The sequence below is a fragment of the Theropithecus gelada genome, chromosome 8 (genome assembly GCF_003255815.1).
Source record: "Theropithecus gelada isolate Dixy chromosome 8, Tgel_1.0, whole genome shotgun sequence".
NCBI classification, from domain to species: domain Eukaryota; kingdom Metazoa; phylum Chordata; class Mammalia; order Primates; family Cercopithecidae; genus Theropithecus; species Theropithecus gelada.
The window spans coordinates 93,538,866-93,558,482 of record NC_037676.1 but is presented as its reverse complement, the minus strand read 5'-3'; the positions used below and the strand labels follow the sequence as shown (position 1 = coordinate 93,558,482).

Below are 19,617 nucleotides of genomic sequence, written 5' to 3'. Positions count from 1 at the left end.
TCAATATCGTGAAAATGGCCATACTGCCCAAAGCAATTTATAGATTCAATGCTATACCCATCAAACTACCATTGACATGCTTCACAGAATTAGAAAAAACTACTTTAAAATTCGTATGCAAACAAAAAAGAACTCTAATAGCCAAGACAATCCTAGGCAAAAAGAACAAAACTGTAGGCATCACGCTACCTGACTTCAAACTGTACTACAAGGCTACAGTAACCAAAACAGCATGGTACTGGTAACAAAACAGACACTTAGACCAAGGGAACAGAATAGACATCTCAGAAATAAGACGGTAAATCTACAACCATCTGATCTTCAACAAACCTGACAAAACAAGCAATGGGGAAAGTATTCCCTATTTAATAATGGTTGTAGGAAAATAATGGTGCTAGGAAAACTGGCTAGCCATGTGTGGAAAACTGAAACTGCACCCCTTCCTTACACCTTATACAAAAATTAACTCAAGATGGATTGAAGACTTGAATATAAAACCCAAAAGCATAAAAATCCTAGAAGAAAACCTAGGCAATACTATTCAGAAAATAGGCATGGGCAAAGATATTATGATGAAATCACCAAAAGCAATGGCAACAAAAGCAAAAATTGACAAATGGGATATAATTAAAGAGTCCGTGCACAGCAAAAGAAACTATCACCAGAGCGAACAGGCAACCTACAGAATAGGAGAAAATTTTTGCAAACTACCCATCTGACAAAGGTCTAATATTCAGAATTTACAAGGAACTTAAACAAATTTTCAAGAGAAATAAACATCAAAAAGTGGGCAAAGGACATGAACAAACACTTCTCAAAAGAAGACATTTATGCGGCCAAGAAACATATGGAAAAAAAGCTCGACATCATTGATCATTAGAGAAATGTAAATCAAAACCACAATGAGATAGCATCTCACAAAAGTGAGAATGGCGATTATTAAAAAGTCAAGAAACAACAGATCCTGGCAAGGCTGCAGATAAATAAGAACGCTTTTACACTGTTGGTGGGAATGTAAATTAGTTCAACCACTGTGGAAGACAGTGTGGTGATTCCTCAACAATCTAGAACCAGAAATACCATTTGACCCAACAATCCCATTACTGGGTATAATACCCAAAGGGACATAAATCATTCTATTATAAAGATACATGCACACATATGTTTATTGTAGCATTATTTACAATAGCACAGACTTGGAACCAACCTAAAGGCCCATTAATGATGGACTGGATAAAAAAATGTGGTAGATATACACCATGGAATACTATGCAGCCATAAAAAGGCATAAGATTACGTCCTTTGCAGGGACATGATGAAGCTGGAAGTCATCATACTCAACAGACAAACCCAGGAACAGTAAACCAAACACCACATGTTCTTACTCATAAGTGGGAGCTAAAAAATGAGAATACATGGACACAGGGAAGGGAACAATACACACCAAGGCCTGTTGAGGGGGCAAGGTAGGGAGAGCACCAGAACAAATAGCTAATGCATGCAGGTTTTAATACCTAGGTGATGGGTTGATAGGTGCAGCAAACCACCATGGCACAGGTTTACCTATGTAACAAACTTGCACATTCTGCACATGTATCCCGGAACCTAAAATAAAATAAGTTTTAAAATAAGAATAGTAAAATGATATAAAACTTCATAAGATTTTTTAAAAATGTGCCATAAAGAGTATCCAATTATTTCAAAAGAAGGCAAGAAAAAAGATAAAAGGAGTACAGAACAAGTAGAACAAATTAAATATACCCAGCAGGCTGGGAAAATTGGCACATGCCTGTAGTCCCAACTACTCAGGAGGCTGAAGTGGGAAGATAGCTTAAGCTCAGGAGTTCAAGACCAGCCTGGGGAAAATAGCAAGACCCCATCTCAAACAAAGAGAAAGAAAGAACAGTCAGATGGATTTTCTTAAATGAAGTATTATATGGTATTTATAAAATATACATCTAAAATGTAAGGATATAAAAAGGCTGAAAGTAGGCAGTGAAAATAGATACATCATGTAAATGTGAATCAAAATATATAATATATATTATATGTTTATATATAATATAGCTATATTCATACAAGAAAAAAATAAGCTTTAAAGCCAAAGCATTATTAGCAATAATTTACAATATATGAGCATGGGGCCCAGGGATCAACATTTTAACAAGCACATTGCTGATTATTATACACTCTAAAATCTATTTGATAAAGATGTATTGTATTAGGATTAAGGCCTGGAGAACATAAAGAAATAGTCAATCCCTTAAATCAACTGTTGGTGGGAATGTAAAATAGTTTCTCAATCTCAACATGGACATTTTGGGCCAGGTAATACTTCGTTATGGGGGACTGTCCTATGCATTACAGAACATTTAGCAGGATCTCTGGCTTCTACTCACTAGATGCCAGCAGTATCACTCCTTAGTTTTCACAACCAAAAATATCTCCAGACATTGCCAAATATCCCTGGGACATGGAGGGAGGGCTAAATCTTCCCTGGTTGAAATCCACTGCCTTAAAACAACTTAATTATTAATTGTCACAAATTAGTTTTGATTTTTCAGAAGAGCAAAGCAATCATGTTTGTTATGTAAAATCCATATCCACCCACCCATCAATCTATCCATCTACCCATCCTTTCTGCAATTATTTATTGGGTGCCTACTCTGTGCTAAGCACTGTTATAAGTTTGGAATACATCAGTGAAAGGGACAAAAACCCCGACCTCCATAGAGATTACTTGGAGATGGAAGGGAGAGAGAGAGAAATCATCTAAATGAAAATCAATGCTTAAACAGTCTGTACAAGAGCCACGTTTGATTTCAATCAGTCTCTCTTTATAATATTTCTAATTTTTTAAAGTTTACTTTCTGAAAAATATTGGCCCTGATTTTGAAATCATTTGAACTCCACTTTTACTGCAAGACTAAAAAAACAGCAGTTCCAACTCTCTGACCTTATGAGCCTGTCCTTCCTACCTCTCAACAAGAGAGGTGAGAGGTGAATGTTGCTGAAATTTGAGGATCTCCATTTTGAAGGTAAGCAAGGCATCCCCTTTATCTCCTGAATCACTTTCATTAGGTACTTGGCTAGAAGAATAAAATTTCCAAGGGTAGCTAGCGATAGTGGTTGGTGAACATCATTTCACCAACCACTATACCATGCGAAACAGGTCCTTTGCAGCACTTATATTTTATAGGCATTCAGGGTCAGCCTATCTTTAATTCCAATAAAATCACATATAGAAGTAGAAAGTCAGAACTCAAATTATGTAATTTAAGTAAAAAGAGAAAGATAGTTGTATTCCCTAACTTAATTGGGCCCTCAATTTTTAAAACAAGAATTTGAACAAAATCACCATTGCATCAAGAATAATATTTTATGATTTTTTTCTCTCTGCTTTTCATTTCAAAAAGTCTACCCCCTGAAATTTTAAAATTACAATGGTGAAAGAAGCAATAACGTATAATTCAACACCCTCTTCTTCACCCACCCCCATATAAGGAACAGCAGAAAACATGATCTCATTCTCATAAAAGTAGTGACAGGGAAAGCATTTAGTCAAGTTTTGGAACTCACTAATTCTATATTAGCTAAGCTTACATCACTTACATAAAACCACAGAACCCACAAGGGGTTTCCATTAGAAAAGCATTGGCTTGTGTCCCATTTTTTTAAAAGGTCAGTGAATGTTGTTTTGAATGTATGGCTCCTAATAAACTGAGCCACTGAAGGCAGCATTGACAACCAAAGAAAATTATACTATTTTAAAATCAAGGTCAAATTTTAGAGAGGCATTTAATGAGCTTCAAGAATAGGGTATACTTTTCCTTAACATTAAACAGAGAAAATAAACTATTCATATGGGAACAAGAATAAAGTGGATCTCTAATGTTGCTAATCGAAAGAGGCAGAACAACAATGGGAATGAGGCAGCCAACTGGAATTTCTCATGGCAATTTGAGCAAAGTGGAGAGTTCCAAGGAAATCACTATATTGTGGAGATATTCAGGATGTTCTTGACCACAGTTTTATGGACATTTCCCTGTGTATCACTTTTAAACTTCTAGGCTATTTTCTACCATCTTGCAAAAGAGTTTCAAAAGTTTTAATAGGAGTTTTGATACAAGGCAAACATCACAATTTCACTTTCCCAAGGAGTTTCTTTCCCACAATTGTATTGCACTTTCTGGACCACTTAAGGACATTTTTGATCATGGACATGTTTAAATTTGAAATAGACATTCTCCAAATGTTCAATCAATTTCACAGAAATATTTCTGTTAATGCAAAACTAAATGGTCTCCTAGGAATGCTTGTCTGTATGTACACATATTTGTGTTACTGCTCATATATGGAAATCATTCTATTGAAGGCAGATGAGTTCATTTGGAAATGAGAAATCATCCAAAAATAAAATGGCTTTCTTCACTTGACATGGTATTAAGTACAAAAATATTTATATACTAACAAAAGATACTGGTAGTATTTGAATTAGACAAGTATCAGACAGAGAGTGACAGTACACTAGGATATGTACCATGCTAGATATCAGGCAAGTGTCTGGAACCAAGGACACCATAGCAAGATATGCTTAGACTGGTGTGGATCAAAATCATTAATCATTGGCTATAAAAAGAGAAATCCTTTTAAATTAAAAATATCCAAGAAAAGAAGAGACATCAGGATAAGTAGTAGGCAACAAGTTAAGTGAAGTGTCTAAAGAAAAGGGAATTCAGTAATGAGAGGTCCTATTTCCAGAGGAATCTGGTCTGGCAAACAAACCAAATGAGCCACAAGGGAGAGGGAAAGGGTAAGACAGAAATAAACAGAAAATCAAAGGCAAGGAGCCAGGGAAAGGAGACCCCGTTCAGGGAGATAGTTTATTGGTTCTGTTTTGTTGCCCAAGGAAGGTAAGCCTACAGAATGTAAAGGAATCTGCAGAGGAAAATAACCTGGAACAGGGGCAAAGACAACATGGGGAATAGGAAGCAGAGTGTACTGCTGAAACCAGTCACCCTTGTACACCTTTGGGTACAGATCAGTTGGTTACACTAACAGTTGCAAATTAGAACCATTCAGGTGATCTCATGGCTTTGAAAGCTTTCAGAGACAACCCTAAATTTGGGGTGGATTGAGGGGCAGGTATCTCAGACCAAACCTTAAAATGACAAGAAAATAACATTCAATATCTGTCATGTGCCAAACACTAATAAGAATTTATATATATTATCTCACTTAATTATTCATTCATTCTATCATTACTGACCACCAACTGTTATGTGAGACACTTTCCTAACAATGTGATGAGACAAGTGTTATTAATATCCCCAACTTACAGAGGAAAAAAGTGAGACATAGAGTAATGGAGTTACCTGTCCAAGGTCACAGAATGGGTACATTGTTAAGCTAGGCAAATTTAATTTTTGTTTGGGAAAAATGGATTCAAATCTTCTCTTCACTATTCAAATGATTTGTATTTCTGGGAAAGTTCCTTCCATTTTTTTCCTCCTATGTTTCTCATACTGTAAAAGAGGAAATTGCTTTCAGATTCTCAGATTTTATTTATGATAACTCTAAAGAATTCTTGAAGGATAAAAGGGGCATTGATGCAATGGAATAGGTGCTATAACTATGATTTCACATAAATAGTCCAAGCACACTTTTTCTCATGACAACATTGCATGAGGCTTTCCCGCTTTATTTTTTTTTTTTTCTTATAAAAACAGTATGTGCCTACAAACCTTAGGGATATACAAATACTTAAGATTCTTAACTCTGACACAGAATGTGTTTATGGAAGCTACAGATTCACATGAATGTTAATATCATGAATTTGAAACTGAAAGAAAGTAGTGCATGTGGAAAATGTAGCATTGGGTATAATTTACATCTTTTTAAGCACATTTCTTAAGTGTCTACTCTTAGCAAAGCACTTTCTTGTAAGCTGCCACATTTATCTGTATCCTTGTAAATGTTTTAGCTACACTTGAGTTTCACTTCCAAACTACAATCACCCAATGCAAAGGGTGAACTTTAAAAAGGCAAAACTCAGAAATGAAAGTAACATGATAAAGATTTGGCCTTCCCCAAATTTCTCCAAAATAAAATTTAGTGTTAAATTCACATGCTAAAAAATCTCTCCAATTTTAGATTGGCTGATGAATAAATATTTAAGAAGTTTTGTCAGTGGCATATACGCACCAAGTACATCCACAGTGTGGCTAAAAAGAAGTAAGGCTAACTGAATTAAACAACATATAAAACTCAGCCTCCAACTATATAGGCATTCCTTGTGTTCACATACCAAAATCCTAGTATCTATGTGAAATATTTTTCAGAGTGTACAAGAATTCTATTGTCCAAAGAATGTTCCTTGAGTATCGTTTTAGTCAAGGACACAGTGAAATTCTCAGAACCCAAACTCCCAGTGAGCTCAAAGAAATGCCTTATTTGTATAGCATGACAGAGATTGCTCCAACCTGAGACAAGAATGGATTCCTCAGAGGCAGGAGGAGTCCTGAGAGTGTAGCCAAAAGTCTTGAGTGCAAGTTCAAGCTCTGCCACTGTTCTATCATTCAGGCCAATGGTTTTCCAAGTGTAGTTGCTGGACTTACAGCATCAGCATTACCCAAGAACATAATAGAAATGTAAACCCGTGGGATCCCCAACCTACTGACTCAGAAATCCTAGAAGGATTTCTTAAAACCCTTCTGGGTTTTAAGAAGGCATCCAGGGGATTCTGATGCACATTCAAGTTTGAGGGTCGCTGCTGCAGACAAACTACTCTGGAGCCTCAATGTCCTCAGCTCCAAACAGGAATAATGATACCAAATCTCTCTTCTTCAAGGAAATATTCAATAACAAACAGATTTGATAACTTGCAAATTTTTAGATAATGGCAAAATATTCATCCAGAAAGATAACTCTGAACACTATTTGTGAATTTGAAAAGTAGTCATAATAGTACAGGTTGTTAGATAGATTGCTAATGGAGGATTCTAACTAAGAGCTTATTGAAATGCGAAGTTTTCTATTTGGTCTGCAATGTTTTATACATGATATTTTGTTATAAACTTCACATCAAACGTAAACCTCATGATGTTCCCTGGTGATGATCATTAAAACTTTTTCTCACTTTTGTCAGGTCATCTTTTTCTTCAAATGATTGCAGTTTGAAAAATAACTAGGCTCCTGAGGGAAAGAGGAGCTAGAGAAAGAAGACCTGTGACTAACAGATTAAATAAAAAACCGTTTCAAAGGAATCATAAAATTTCAATAATTTACTTTGTTTTCTGTTGAAAAGACTGAATCACAACTACTTCAGAGACTGAGTTTTCTGACCTAAAGAGAAATATTAGTAATCCTTTCTTCCCAGAAATCCCACGATGATAGCCTATCCAAAACCCTTCAGCAGCAAATAATAATGCTTTTTCTTTCCCTATCATCAAAAGTTACGAAGGCAACAGGTCACTTTCCCCTTAGTATTTTGAACTCAACAATGAAATTACCACCTACCTGACTTGCATCTTTGTTCAAGCTAATTCATGCCAGTTTCTTTGATTTTTCTAATTTTAAATTTCTGTCCATCATTAAAAATCACATATTTATCTTGTTCTTATGATATCTCCAGGTTCCACTTCAATGTTTAGAGATTTCTTCAAACACAAATTCCAAAGTTTCTATACAGCAACATTCATATTTCTTCACTTGCTTCCCCAGATTAGAAGAGAGCTTGGCTACAGAAAAGGTACTCAGGAATTGTTTATGGAATTGGAATGTCATATAAACCTCATCAAGGAGGTTTATACCAATTGCCCTTGCAGATTCTAAATAAGAGTAATAAACTCAATGTTCTATCAAAGTATAATGGGTTAAATAGTGTCCTCCAAGATTCATATCCACCTTGAACCTCAGAATGTGACTTTATGTGGAAACAGTCTTTGTAGATGTAACTAGTTAAAGTGAGGTCATACTGGATTAGAGTGGGCCACAATCCAAGGACTGGTATCCTTCTAAGAAGAGAAAACAAAGACATGTCCTTTAAGCCCCAGGTTGTGATATTTTGCTATAGCAGCCTCAGGAAACCAATAAAACAAGTATCACCGTTTCCTGCACTAACTGAACAACTGACAGTGTTGCCATAGATTGCCCAGTGTCCACTAAAGGCCATACTTCAGATATGTTATTCTCTCAAAGACAGATACAAATAAAGACATTTTATTTCAGATCATCCTTGCTCTCAAAGGCTTGTTCATTCAAAATCCAATTCTAATTCCAGCAATAAATAAAAATGTCAGAAAAAGTAAACATATGATAAAGAAAAGGTAGAAGAATACCCAATGATTAAAAATCACATATTGAAGAATATTCATTTAAGGAAAGTGCTTAATATATAACGTTAAGTGAAAATGACAAAGTAAGACACGTATTTCTTTATGCAGCATACATTGAAGGTTTTTTAAATGAGAATATAAAAATGAGATTCTTGAAGAAAACAATAAAGTGTTATCTCTGGAAGGTAAGCTTAAAGACACCTTACATTTTACTCTTCCTATATTTATTTACTTATTTTCTACAATGAATGAATTACCGGAAAAATGCTACTTACAAAAGGATAAATGAAGACAACATCTTAAATCTTAATACCCATTCATTCAAGAAGCTGAGGACACTTGCAAACTAACACAATAAATAATTTGGTATGTCTCTGACAGGAATTAGGTATCAAAAAATTATATATGAGAAAACTGAGAATGTTCTAAAATTGTGCAATGATAGATCAGATCAAAATAGCCCCCAGAGTTTTGCTTTCTCTTGCTGATCTTTCTGCTATTGATATATTTTAACGCCTTATGGAGAACACTTGGATAGTCCTTTTTTTTTTTTTTTGAGATGGAGTTTCGCTTTTGTTGCCCAAGTTGGAGTGCAATGGCACCATGATCTTGGCTCACTGCAACCTCTGCGTTCTGGGTTCAAGCGATTCTCTTGCCTCAGTCTCCTGAGTAACTGAGATTACAGGCATGCGCCACCACGCCCAGCTAGTTTTGTATTTTTAGTAGAGGCGGAGTTTCTCCATGTTGGTTAGGCTGGTTGTAAACTCCCGACCTGAGGTGATAGCCTGCCTCGGCCTCTCAGAGTGCTTGGATTACAGGCGGAAGCCACCGCGCCTGACCAGATGGTACTTTTTTAAAAGAAAAATCATACTGGGCAATTAAATATAATAAAACCAATCCAGACATAGTATCGTGTGAAAAAAACTGTTTTAACAGACTTTTCTAAAAACACACATGAAGAGGTCCTGGAATGGAAGCTTTCTTTTCTTTGAGACGGAGTCTCACTCTGTCGCCCAGGCTGGAGTGCAGTGGCGCTATCTGGGCTCACTGCAAGCTCTGCCTCCCGGGTTCCCGTCACTCTCCTGCCTCAGCCTCCTGGGTAGCTGGGACTACAGGCACCCGCCCAAGCCCTGCTGATTTTTTTGTACTTTTAGTAGAGTGAGCGTTTCACCGTGTTAGCCAGGATAGTCTCGATCTGCTGACCTGGTGATCCACCCGCCTTGCCTCCCAAAGTGCTGTGATTACAGGCGTAAGCCACCGCGCCCAGCCAAAACTTTTGATTCCATACTATTATTTTGCTTGACATTTTAAGAAGAATGCAGAAGTTGTACAACTTCTAAAATTCTTCAGTTTTAATTTTTTTTTTTAAGTTAAAATAAAGGAAAGGAAAAAAGAGATAAGGAAAGAAACTAAAGTCTCTCTGTAGCAGATCTGACTACATGTTCATAACAGAACCAAGACATTTCTTTTTTTTCTTAAGACAGGGTCTCACTGTGTTGCCCAGCCTGGAGTACCATCTCAGCTTCCTGCAACCTCAACTTCCCAGGCTTGAGTGATACTTTCACCTCAAGGAACTGGGACCACAGGGTGTGCCACCACACTCAGCTAATTTTTTTGGTGGTTTGTTTGTTTTGTAGAGATAGGGTTTTCACCATGTTGTCCAGGCTGATCTGGAACTCCTGGAATCAAAAGCAATCCTCCCACAACAGCCTCCCAAAGTGCTGGGATTGCAGCGTGAGTCACCATACCTGGCCATTTCTGAAACAATTCATTCACTATGTGATCATGCCAGATTTTTTCTTAATATCTAAATAACACAGAAACTCTTTTAATCTAACACATATGAACAAATATTTATAATAGTCCCATTTTTTACTGTAAATTTCCATTTAATGTATATTCTTATACAAAAGTCCTGGTGAAAATTAGGATCCGTGGCTCTGCACCTAAGCTGGGGATGAATGGAAAGAGTTCACGATGGGAGGCCTGGGGCCCTGCCCACTGGACAGCACTATCTCTACTAGCAGTGGTTCCAACCTTCTGATAAACACTGGCCTGCTGTCACTTCCCTGCAACGCATCCGCCCCTGGATTCTCCCCCTGGGAGTCAAAGTCCATAGCCTGACCTCGGAGGAAGGCCTCTGTATCACCCCAGTACCCTGCACCACTATCATACGAGCTTCCCACCCTTCCTAACACGTTCACACTAATCCGTACATGCTGCTTCCCCCACCAAGAATGCCCAATTCAGGCAGACCCTGACCTCTCCCTCAGGCAGTCCAACCACCCAGAATGAATATTCTAGCAGTTTTCCAAACATCAGTCATTCACCTCTTTCATGATTTTCACCATAGCTACAAAATAGCACCATGATGGGCTGCATGCTGCCTGTGCCACCATTTACTTAATGTTTTTTTTAAATGACTCACTTTTGTGTATAAATAAATTCATTTCAAAAGAAAGAAAATACAGTTTCAAATGTTCAAATGCCATGTGAATTTCAAAGAAAAAAAACTGTTCTAAAAAAATTGCATTTTCTAAATTGTACACCAAATTTATTTAAATCATAAAATAGCAAAACACTCTTAAATAAATACTTATTTTAAAAAGTAGTTATAAAGCAGCAAAATAAACTACTCAAAGGCACTAATGCACAATGCGGTTTTAAATCTTTGAGTTAAGAATACACTTAAAAGTAACGGGTACGCAGAACTTTATTTTGCTTTTCTGTCTGTTTTTATGTATGTTTGAATATTCTCATAGTTTAAAAATGTTTTTAAAAATGTACTTCACAAGGTTAATGCTTCTTATTATCACCAGTAGAGAGCATATGATTGCTATAATTATATATTACTTATTAGTATTTCACTATTGGTATATATTTTATACACAACATATAATAGTTTCCATTCCTGGAAACCAACTATGCACAAAATGCTTCATAGTCACTGCTTGACATAACAACCTTATGAGGTTAGTGGTTTTAATATTGTCATTATATAGATGAAGAAACAGCAACTCTTAGAAATTAAGCAAATTGAGATCACAAATTTAGAAAATAGGAAATTAGTGCTTTAAACTCATGTGTATATGACTCCAAAGTCTATGTTATTCACTTCTACACTACTCTGTTTCACAAAAAGTATGGCTTGTTTTGAATGTTCTCTACCATTACTTTGAAACTTACTCTCTTTCACTGATAATCATAGTGTGACCTAGAGTCAGTCATTTATCCTCTAGGTCCACCACTTGTGCCATATTTTTAATGTGGGAAACTTTGATTTTGAATCAGTTGAACCAAAATAATTTGAAATGGTTGGACCAAAGCTCAGATGAGTTTGCAGATCATCTTACGTTAGAGTGTTTATAGAAATTTCTGAAATAGGTACTACACAGATGAAACCAACTCAGATCTGTCAAAATTACTCTAAATTATTGAGATCTAAGTAATTATGTTTTATCAGAATTGTTAAGTACAGAATCACTTCATAGAAGAAACAGTCAATTAACAGATTACTAAGGTGAAAAATAAATGAAGTTTAAGAACGTTAGTTAGATTTGTTCATTTAACAAATATGTATTGAGTTAAAATTCAAGACACTGCAGGTATAGAGGAAAAAAAAGAGTATTCTTTCTCTGGAAGCTTACCATCCAAAAGCGAGAAAGACTTGAAATGAATTACTCCATTATGTTGCTCAAGCATACCATAGAAACACCATAGAAAAAGTGGCAACAGAAGGTACCATAGAAGTAGCAGTGGCACCAGGGATACCATAGAAAAAGTGGCACCAGAAGGCTGCTTTGGAAGTCAGGGAGGCGTCACAGGACACAGAGAGTTAAATTTAGACACAGAGGGTAAATAAAACCATGTCGCATTTTCAGGGTCAATATTAACAATAGCCAATTTTTACTAAACATTCAAATCTACACATTTTTTGAAACACTGTGGTGATTCCTTAAAAAATTAAACATAGAATTATCATATGATTCAACAATTTCATCTAAGTATATTCCCAGAGGATCTGAAAGCAGATAAAGAACAAATATTTGTATACCCATGTTCATAGCAGCAATAGCCAAAATGAGAAAACAGCCCAAGGTCCCACAGGTGGGCAGATACCTGTGGATAGACAAAATGTCGTATATACATACAACTGAATATTATTCAGCCTTAAAAAGGAAGGAAACTCTGACACATTCTATAAGATAAATTAATGTTAGTCATATTTGACTAAGTGAAATAAGTCAGTGGTAAAAGGACAAATATCTGGTTCCACTTACTCTAGGTACTCTAGGTACCCAGAGTAGTCAAATTCAGAGACATAGAGTAGATTTGTGGTTGCCATGGAGGGGGGAAATATCGTATTTCAAAGTATTTATAGGAACTTCTAAAATAGGTGTACAAAGGGACTGGGGAGTTAGAGTTGAATGGATACAGAATTTCAGTTGGAGAAGATGAACAGGTTCTAGAGATGGATGATGCCAATGGTTGTGCAACAATGTGAAAGTACTTAGTACTGTGGACTATACAAGTAAAAATGATCAAAATGGTAAACTTTACGTTGTGTATATTTTGCCACAATTTAAAAACTGTATACTTTTTTCTAAAACACAGACTTTACACTCATTTTTTTATATTTGAATTACCTTCAGTATAAAATATTGCTCTAGGAGGCAGAAAAAGACTGAAACCTCAATTTAGAGCGGATAAATCAGGAAAAATAATTAATGGGTCAATAACTATTCATTGAATACCTTCTGGATAGATGGACTTCTCATTATTCCCATGAATTTAAGCATGTTCAATTGGATATAAAAATGCAATAGGAAAACTGACATTTCTTTCTCAAAAGTTAGGAGTTGCCAAGACAAACGGTTTCACCGTATTTGAAATAAAATGAGGTCAAAATTCATTTTCAAATGAGAAAAAAGTGCATTTTTCATTGTTTATGGCCTAAAAACAACTAACAAAAGTGTCACCCTTGGATTAATTACAAGGGATAAAAATTTATGCTCTGGAAAGTAATATTTTCAAAAAGTCAGAGGTGACCAAAAGCAGTGTGTAATAACCAAAAAATTTAATCATAGCTGATATATTAAAATATTTATGATAGCAATCAGAGTTCACTTAGTTCAAACAAGTTCAGCAGGCACAGAGCACAAAGAAAGAAACAAGAGAGAACAGGTTTTGAAATTCTAAAAGCAAATCTTTGAGTCATTTGTATAATTTAAGTTTGCAGTTACTACAGATTTTACTGTCTGCCCATATTTTTTCTATTCTCAATAGCATAAACAACATTATTTTTCAGTTATAATGAAAGTTGACTCTACTTACTCCTGATGGAAATATCTGAATAATATTTCCAGCTATGTCTAGGATTCTTAGTTTTTTAAGATCACAAAGTTCCTGTGTCAGAAAACAGAAGAGATTTTTTTAATCTAATATTCAAAATCATAAGGAAAATCATAAATTTTTTTAAAGCTCCAACATGACGAAGGCAGCCGTCTTTCTAATCACTGTACTGACCAATTCTTCAGTACATCTTCCCAAGCAGATCCCCATATCCTGGACTGCCAGATATCTTTGAATTCTTCATTTCCTCTGACCACTCCGGGGCAACGTAACATGGCCACTGTGAGTTACACTACTTCTAGATTCAAATCTCACCTCTGGCAGGTACTATAACTATGGGCAAATTTCTTAATTTCTTTGTACTTCAATTTCTTCATTTGTAAAATGAAAATGCTAATAGAAGCCCTTAAGTCATATGGTTGTTGAATTAATTAAATGAGTTACGAATCTGAAAGTGCTTACTAAAGGCCTACTATGTAGTGAGCACTCAGTAGACATTGTCAATTATTAAAAATAGAAAGACGTTGAGAAACAGAAAACAGATGTAATCCTAGAGTATTGTCTCTATTAAAAATTCCACCAGGATTTATTAAGCATCTACCTTTTACTTAGCCCTGTGCTAACACAACCCTTTCCTTATAAAAGAAAGAAGATCTGTTACCGCCTCTACTACATGGCAAATGTGACTGCTCATTACCATAGTAACCACACGGTTGTTATAATGCATCTGGGTTCTGGTGTTTCTACTAGCAAGCAAAGGATAAGTATTATTTCTTTTTAAGTGGAAACATTTAAAAAAAAAAAAAACTTAAAAATTGAAAAATAGAGGTATGACTTACTAAACAGTCCCAACCACTTATAGTGATATTTCTAAAACGTCACTCATATATTGATGATCATACCTCTCCCTAGGGAGACGATATGCCTCTTTAGTCATGCCAGTACTCTTCCTCTTCAGTTTTGTCACATGTTATCTCAGGTTTCATTCTCTGGAAGCAGATGCTGAGATGGAATTTGGGGTGCTAAATGTTTATTAGGGATCACCCCTATAAAAGGCAGGGTCAGGAAGCAGGACTGAGCAGATGGGGAAGTTGAGGTGGGATTCAGACACAATAGAATCTTGTTTAGGTGGGTGGGGAGCTCCAGAGGGCTGTTGCCCATCCAAATTCTTCTCTATCAGGCAGAAATGGCCAAGCCTTTATATCCCTCCCTTGTTAGGTCACAAGATGCAGAATGCTTTAGGAAGAGCATGACCTTGGGCAAGAAAAGAGGCTCTCTGCAGCTAAGGCAGACCCTGAAAGAGCTAACAGCTAGAGGCTGTCTGCAATCCCCTTCCCTACAGCTAGGCAGCAAATCCTTGAAGGGAGTTCTCTTCTTAAGTCCTACATAATCTTCCATTGCCATGATACTCTCCTTTGTATTGTATTAGCTGCAGAGATTTTCAGACTCCAATGTGTTCCTTCAGTATCTCATGTTATGATATAAGGGTTTCCCACCCTACTTGAAAACACTTCATAGCATTACTTCCATTGCTGTCGACTCTTTCATTTTCATTTGTTCATTTTTGCTGCCATGACTGCCACTATTATTGCTGTTGATATTTGTTGCTGCCTTGTTCTAATCTTTACATGTGTATACCCCTCACGAGTATTCAATGAAGGTTTAAAAACTCACAAAATGAAGGTTTAAAAACTCACAAATAGGCAAGGGCAAAGCTGTGCTATGAGAATGAGAAGTGTTACGAAGGGTTAAGGAAACAGTGACATGTGGAAAATTTGGTATTAGGAGGTCAGGAAAGGCTTCCTGGAAAAAGTGAAGTTTAAGCTGAGATTCTTTGAGTTCTTTGGAACAAATGATGTTCCATTAAGAGCAAACAGTTGTTTGGGATAGAACTACAAGAAGTCTAGTGTGATGGTTAATTTTAGGTGCCAACTTGGCTGGATTAAGGAATACTTAGAATGCTGGTAAAGCTTTATTTTGGGTGTGTCTGTGTGAGGTTGTTTCTAGAGGAGATGGGTGTGTGAGTCAGTAGAAGGAGTAGGAAAGATATCTTCAGTATTGCTGGGCACCATCCTGTCAGTTAGTGACTTCGATGAAAAAAAGTGATTTCCTCTCTCTTCTGGAGCTGGGACACTTCTTCTGTCCTTGGACCTCAGAACTCTGGGCTCTCCAGCCTTTAGACTCTAAGATTTATACCAGTACCCTTCCCCTCCAGCCACCACCTCCGGTAATCAGGCCTTTGACCTCCAACTGAGAATTACACAATTGGCTTCCCTGGTTCTGAGGCTTTCAGAGTTGGACTCAGTCACACTACCAGCACTCCAGGGTCTTCAGCTTGCAGATAGCCTGCTGTAGGACTTCTCAGTCTCCATAATTATGTGTGCCAATTCCCCTAATAAATCCCCTGTTATCTATCCAGTTATCTGTCTATCTATCTATCTACCCATGTAAGTATGTTATTAGTTCACTAGTTGTGGCCTTCCAGAAAGGCACACAGCCAACCCACAATTCAAGTAGTTGAATACCATCAACTACTTGCTATCCTCCTGCCCTGTCACTTCCCGCTAGTGCCTCTCATCTGCCATATCCAAGAGGAAACCAGAAGACAAAGGAGTTCACTGCTGCCCACACAGGTCAGTCTCCCAAGCAGAAGGCAGGACAGAGAGTGAATATGAAGGAAAAAAGGAGGAGAGCCAGTACAAATTCCAAAGCCAAAATGAACTTGTATTTTGTTCTGTATACATGGTTACCAGATAAAATATATAATGCTCACTTAAATTGAAATATCAAGGCTTGGCACGGTGGCTCACGCTTATAATCCCAGCACTTTGGGATGCCGAGGCGGGCAGATCACGAGGTCAGGAGTTTGAGACCAGCCTGACCAACATGGTGAAGACCCATCTCTATTAAATTACAAAAATTAGCTGGGCGTGGTGGTGTCTTCCTGTAATCCCAGCTACTCAGGAGGCTGAGGCAGGAGAATCACTTGAACCTGGGATGTGGAGGTTGCAATGAGCCGAGATCGTACCACTGTACTCTAGCCTAGGCAACAGAACGAGACTCTGTCTCAAAAAAAAAAAAAAAGAAAAGAAATACCAGACAAACAATAAATATGTTTTTTAGTCTATTCCATGAAATATTTGCAACATACTTATAGCAAAAAAATTTAATCATTGCTTGTCTGGAATTCAAATTTCAGTGAGCATTCTATATTTGTATTTACTAAATCTGGCAGCCCTAGCTATGTGGGATAATTCAAATTATAGCCTTCCTCTGTCATAGGGATTTGGGAACTGACTACATTTAATCTGAGGGAAAGCAAGTGGTGGCTTATACTCAGATACCCAAATCTAATCTATAACCACCTCCCATCATGTTGAGCTCTTCTCCAACAACAAAGTGGTGTGGTTCCACGTTTTGCTCACCTCTGGCAAAACTCCAATGTTGTTTCTGGCTAGCAAAAATTTCTGAAGCTTCTTCAAGAACTTAATCTCTTCAGGTATGCATATCAGCTGATTGTAGTTAAGTTGAAGTTCAACAAGATTCTTAAGAAAACAAAGTTCTCTAGGAATGCTGACTAGTTGGTTATAATTTATACTCATGTAAGTTAGACTTTTTAATCTAAAAAAAAAACACCAAAGTATATGAATGAAACTCACAAGAATAACAGAGTCCACTATATAGGCCCAACTTAGCAGAAGCCATGTGTAAGTTTATTTTTTGTAGCTCATCTGAGCTTTCTTCAGTCAAGTGTTTACAACTATTGTGAATCATAAGTATAAAAAGTTTTTGCTGAAATTTCATTTTTAAAGACCTTTTGTAATCAGATGGCTTATGTTAAAAGTATGTTAGGTAATCAAAACCTAGATTTAAGAAAAAGAAAATTCTATTTCCTTCCTTTATACATATACATTGCTCATATCCAAGAGAAAGCTAGAGGACAAGGAGAACATGGACACACCTATGTATACAGATCGATACAGGTACAGGCATAAGCATACATAGACATAAATATACCTAGTACCAAATAAATATGAGTACTGCTCAATTGCTGTGGAAGTTCAAAGATGAATCAGCCACAAATTCTGCCCTTTTGGATGTCATGGTTTAGAAGGAGATATTAAATAGAGCCATAAACTGAGAACAGCAAATACCATTGGCTAAGGAGAAAAAGGTTAAGGAAATTTGATTCTGTAATTGCAGATATGGTTCCTGAAGCATATTGCAAGTTTTTCTAAAGAATTGACATTTTGAATTTGGCCCTGAATAAAAGAACTTATAAAATAGGGCAATAAGAGAGAATAGTAAGCTAAGAAAAAATATTATGAATAAGGAAGCAGAAGGGAATTAACATTACTAAGCACAACTACATGCCTGTGCATTAAATTTAATCATCAACAAAACTCTGAGGTTGGAATTACTACTCTTATTTTAAAAGTGAGGAAAATAAAGCATTCTTAGAGGCAGTAAATAAATTTCCCAAGTTACCTATCTGGTAGGTAACAATGTCAAAATTCTAATGCAGGTGTGTCTGTTTGAAAAGCTAAGAGTGAAAACATGTAATGATCTCAAGGTTGAAGTGTGTTAAGATTGAAGTAATGTAAGAATGAGGGAACTAAATTTTTAGGCAGTTGAAAATGGGAGACTGGAGGTTAGGAAGTCATCAGTGCTAGCAAAGGGAATTTTGAGGATTCTATAGATTTCTCGATACACAGTAGAAGCCATATGAATACATGGGACTGACAGGAAAAACAAAAGAAAATGGGCAGAGAGAAAAGAGAGGAAGCCAATAGAAAGATTCTTGAGAAATATAAACAACTGACCATTAAAAATTAAAGGCACCCAGCAAAGTTATGACCAGAGAAGTAGAAGAAGAACCAGATTAGCAAGGAATCTCTGAAGGTGTGAGAGAAGAAAATTTCAAAATTGAAGAGATGGTCAAAAGTTTAAATGTTAAAGAGTGATAATCCAAACTAACAAACGAAACTAGTAGAACTAACACAGAGTCACAAACTACCAAGTCAATATTTTAAAAATCTATTGTATCTCCATATTGTAGCCACAAACAATTAGAAAATAAAAGTTTAAGATTTCCATTTATAGTAATGTATAAAAAACCCTTCATGAAATAGTTAAGAGTACATATAACAAAAGACATGAGGGACCTCTACACTGAAAACTATAAATCATGACTGAGAGAATGTAAAGGGGCTCTAAATGAAAGTAGAGATACGTTATATTCAGGAATAGAAAAGAAACATATTGCTAAGATATCAACTTTTTAATATTGATCTATAGATTCAATAATAGATCCAACTAAAAATTTTGACAGCTTTTTTTGTGTAAGACTTGACTCGGGCTGGGTGCTGTGGCTCATGGCTGTAAACCCATAACTTTGGGAGGTGAAGGTGGAAGGATTGCTTGAGCCCAGGAGTTTAAGACCAGCCTGGGAAACATAGTGAGACCCCACATTTAAAAAAAAAAAAAAAAGACAAATCAATTTTAAAATGTATATGGAAATTCAAAGGGCTTAGAATAGCCAAACTATTATAAAGAATAAAATCAAAAGACTCACATTACCTTATTTCAAAACTTACAATGCAGCTGCAGCAATCAAGATCGTATGGTATTAGAGAAATGATAGTGCTATGGTCTGAATATTTGTGTCTCTTCAAAATTCATATGTTAAAATATAATCTCCACTGTGATGGTATTACCAGACGGGGCCTTTGGGAGATGATTAGGTCATGATGAGGGGGAAAACCTCATAAATGTAATTAATGTCCTCAAAAAAGGCCCCAGAGAACTCCTTGCCCCTTCTACCATGTGAGGACACAGTGAGAAAGGTGGCACTCTATGAACCAGGAAGTACACCCTCACCAGACATCACATCTGCCAGCACCTTGATCTTCACTTCCCAACTTCCAGA

At 36.4% G+C, this 19,617-nt stretch overlaps 1 protein-coding gene across 2 annotated transcripts in view; it reads right to left on the bottom strand.

The window, feature by feature from the left end:
• The window catches only part of LRRC69 (leucine rich repeat containing 69), a 105,858-nt gene that overhangs the window by 58,157 nt on the left and 28,084 nt on the right, over positions 1–19,617 (bottom strand). The window contains exons 4-5 of one of the 2 annotated variants that reach the window (XM_025394158.1): positions 17,114–17,309; positions 13,671–13,742 (exon numbers count right to left, since the gene is read on the bottom strand). The exons of the other annotated variant lie outside the window; for it this stretch is intronic. Coding sequence (XP_025249943.1) covers positions 13,671–13,742; positions 17,114–17,309 — 268 coding nt within the window. The remainder of the gene's footprint in view (positions 1–13,670; positions 13,743–17,113; positions 17,310–19,617) is intronic. 2 annotated transcript variants of the gene reach the window in all.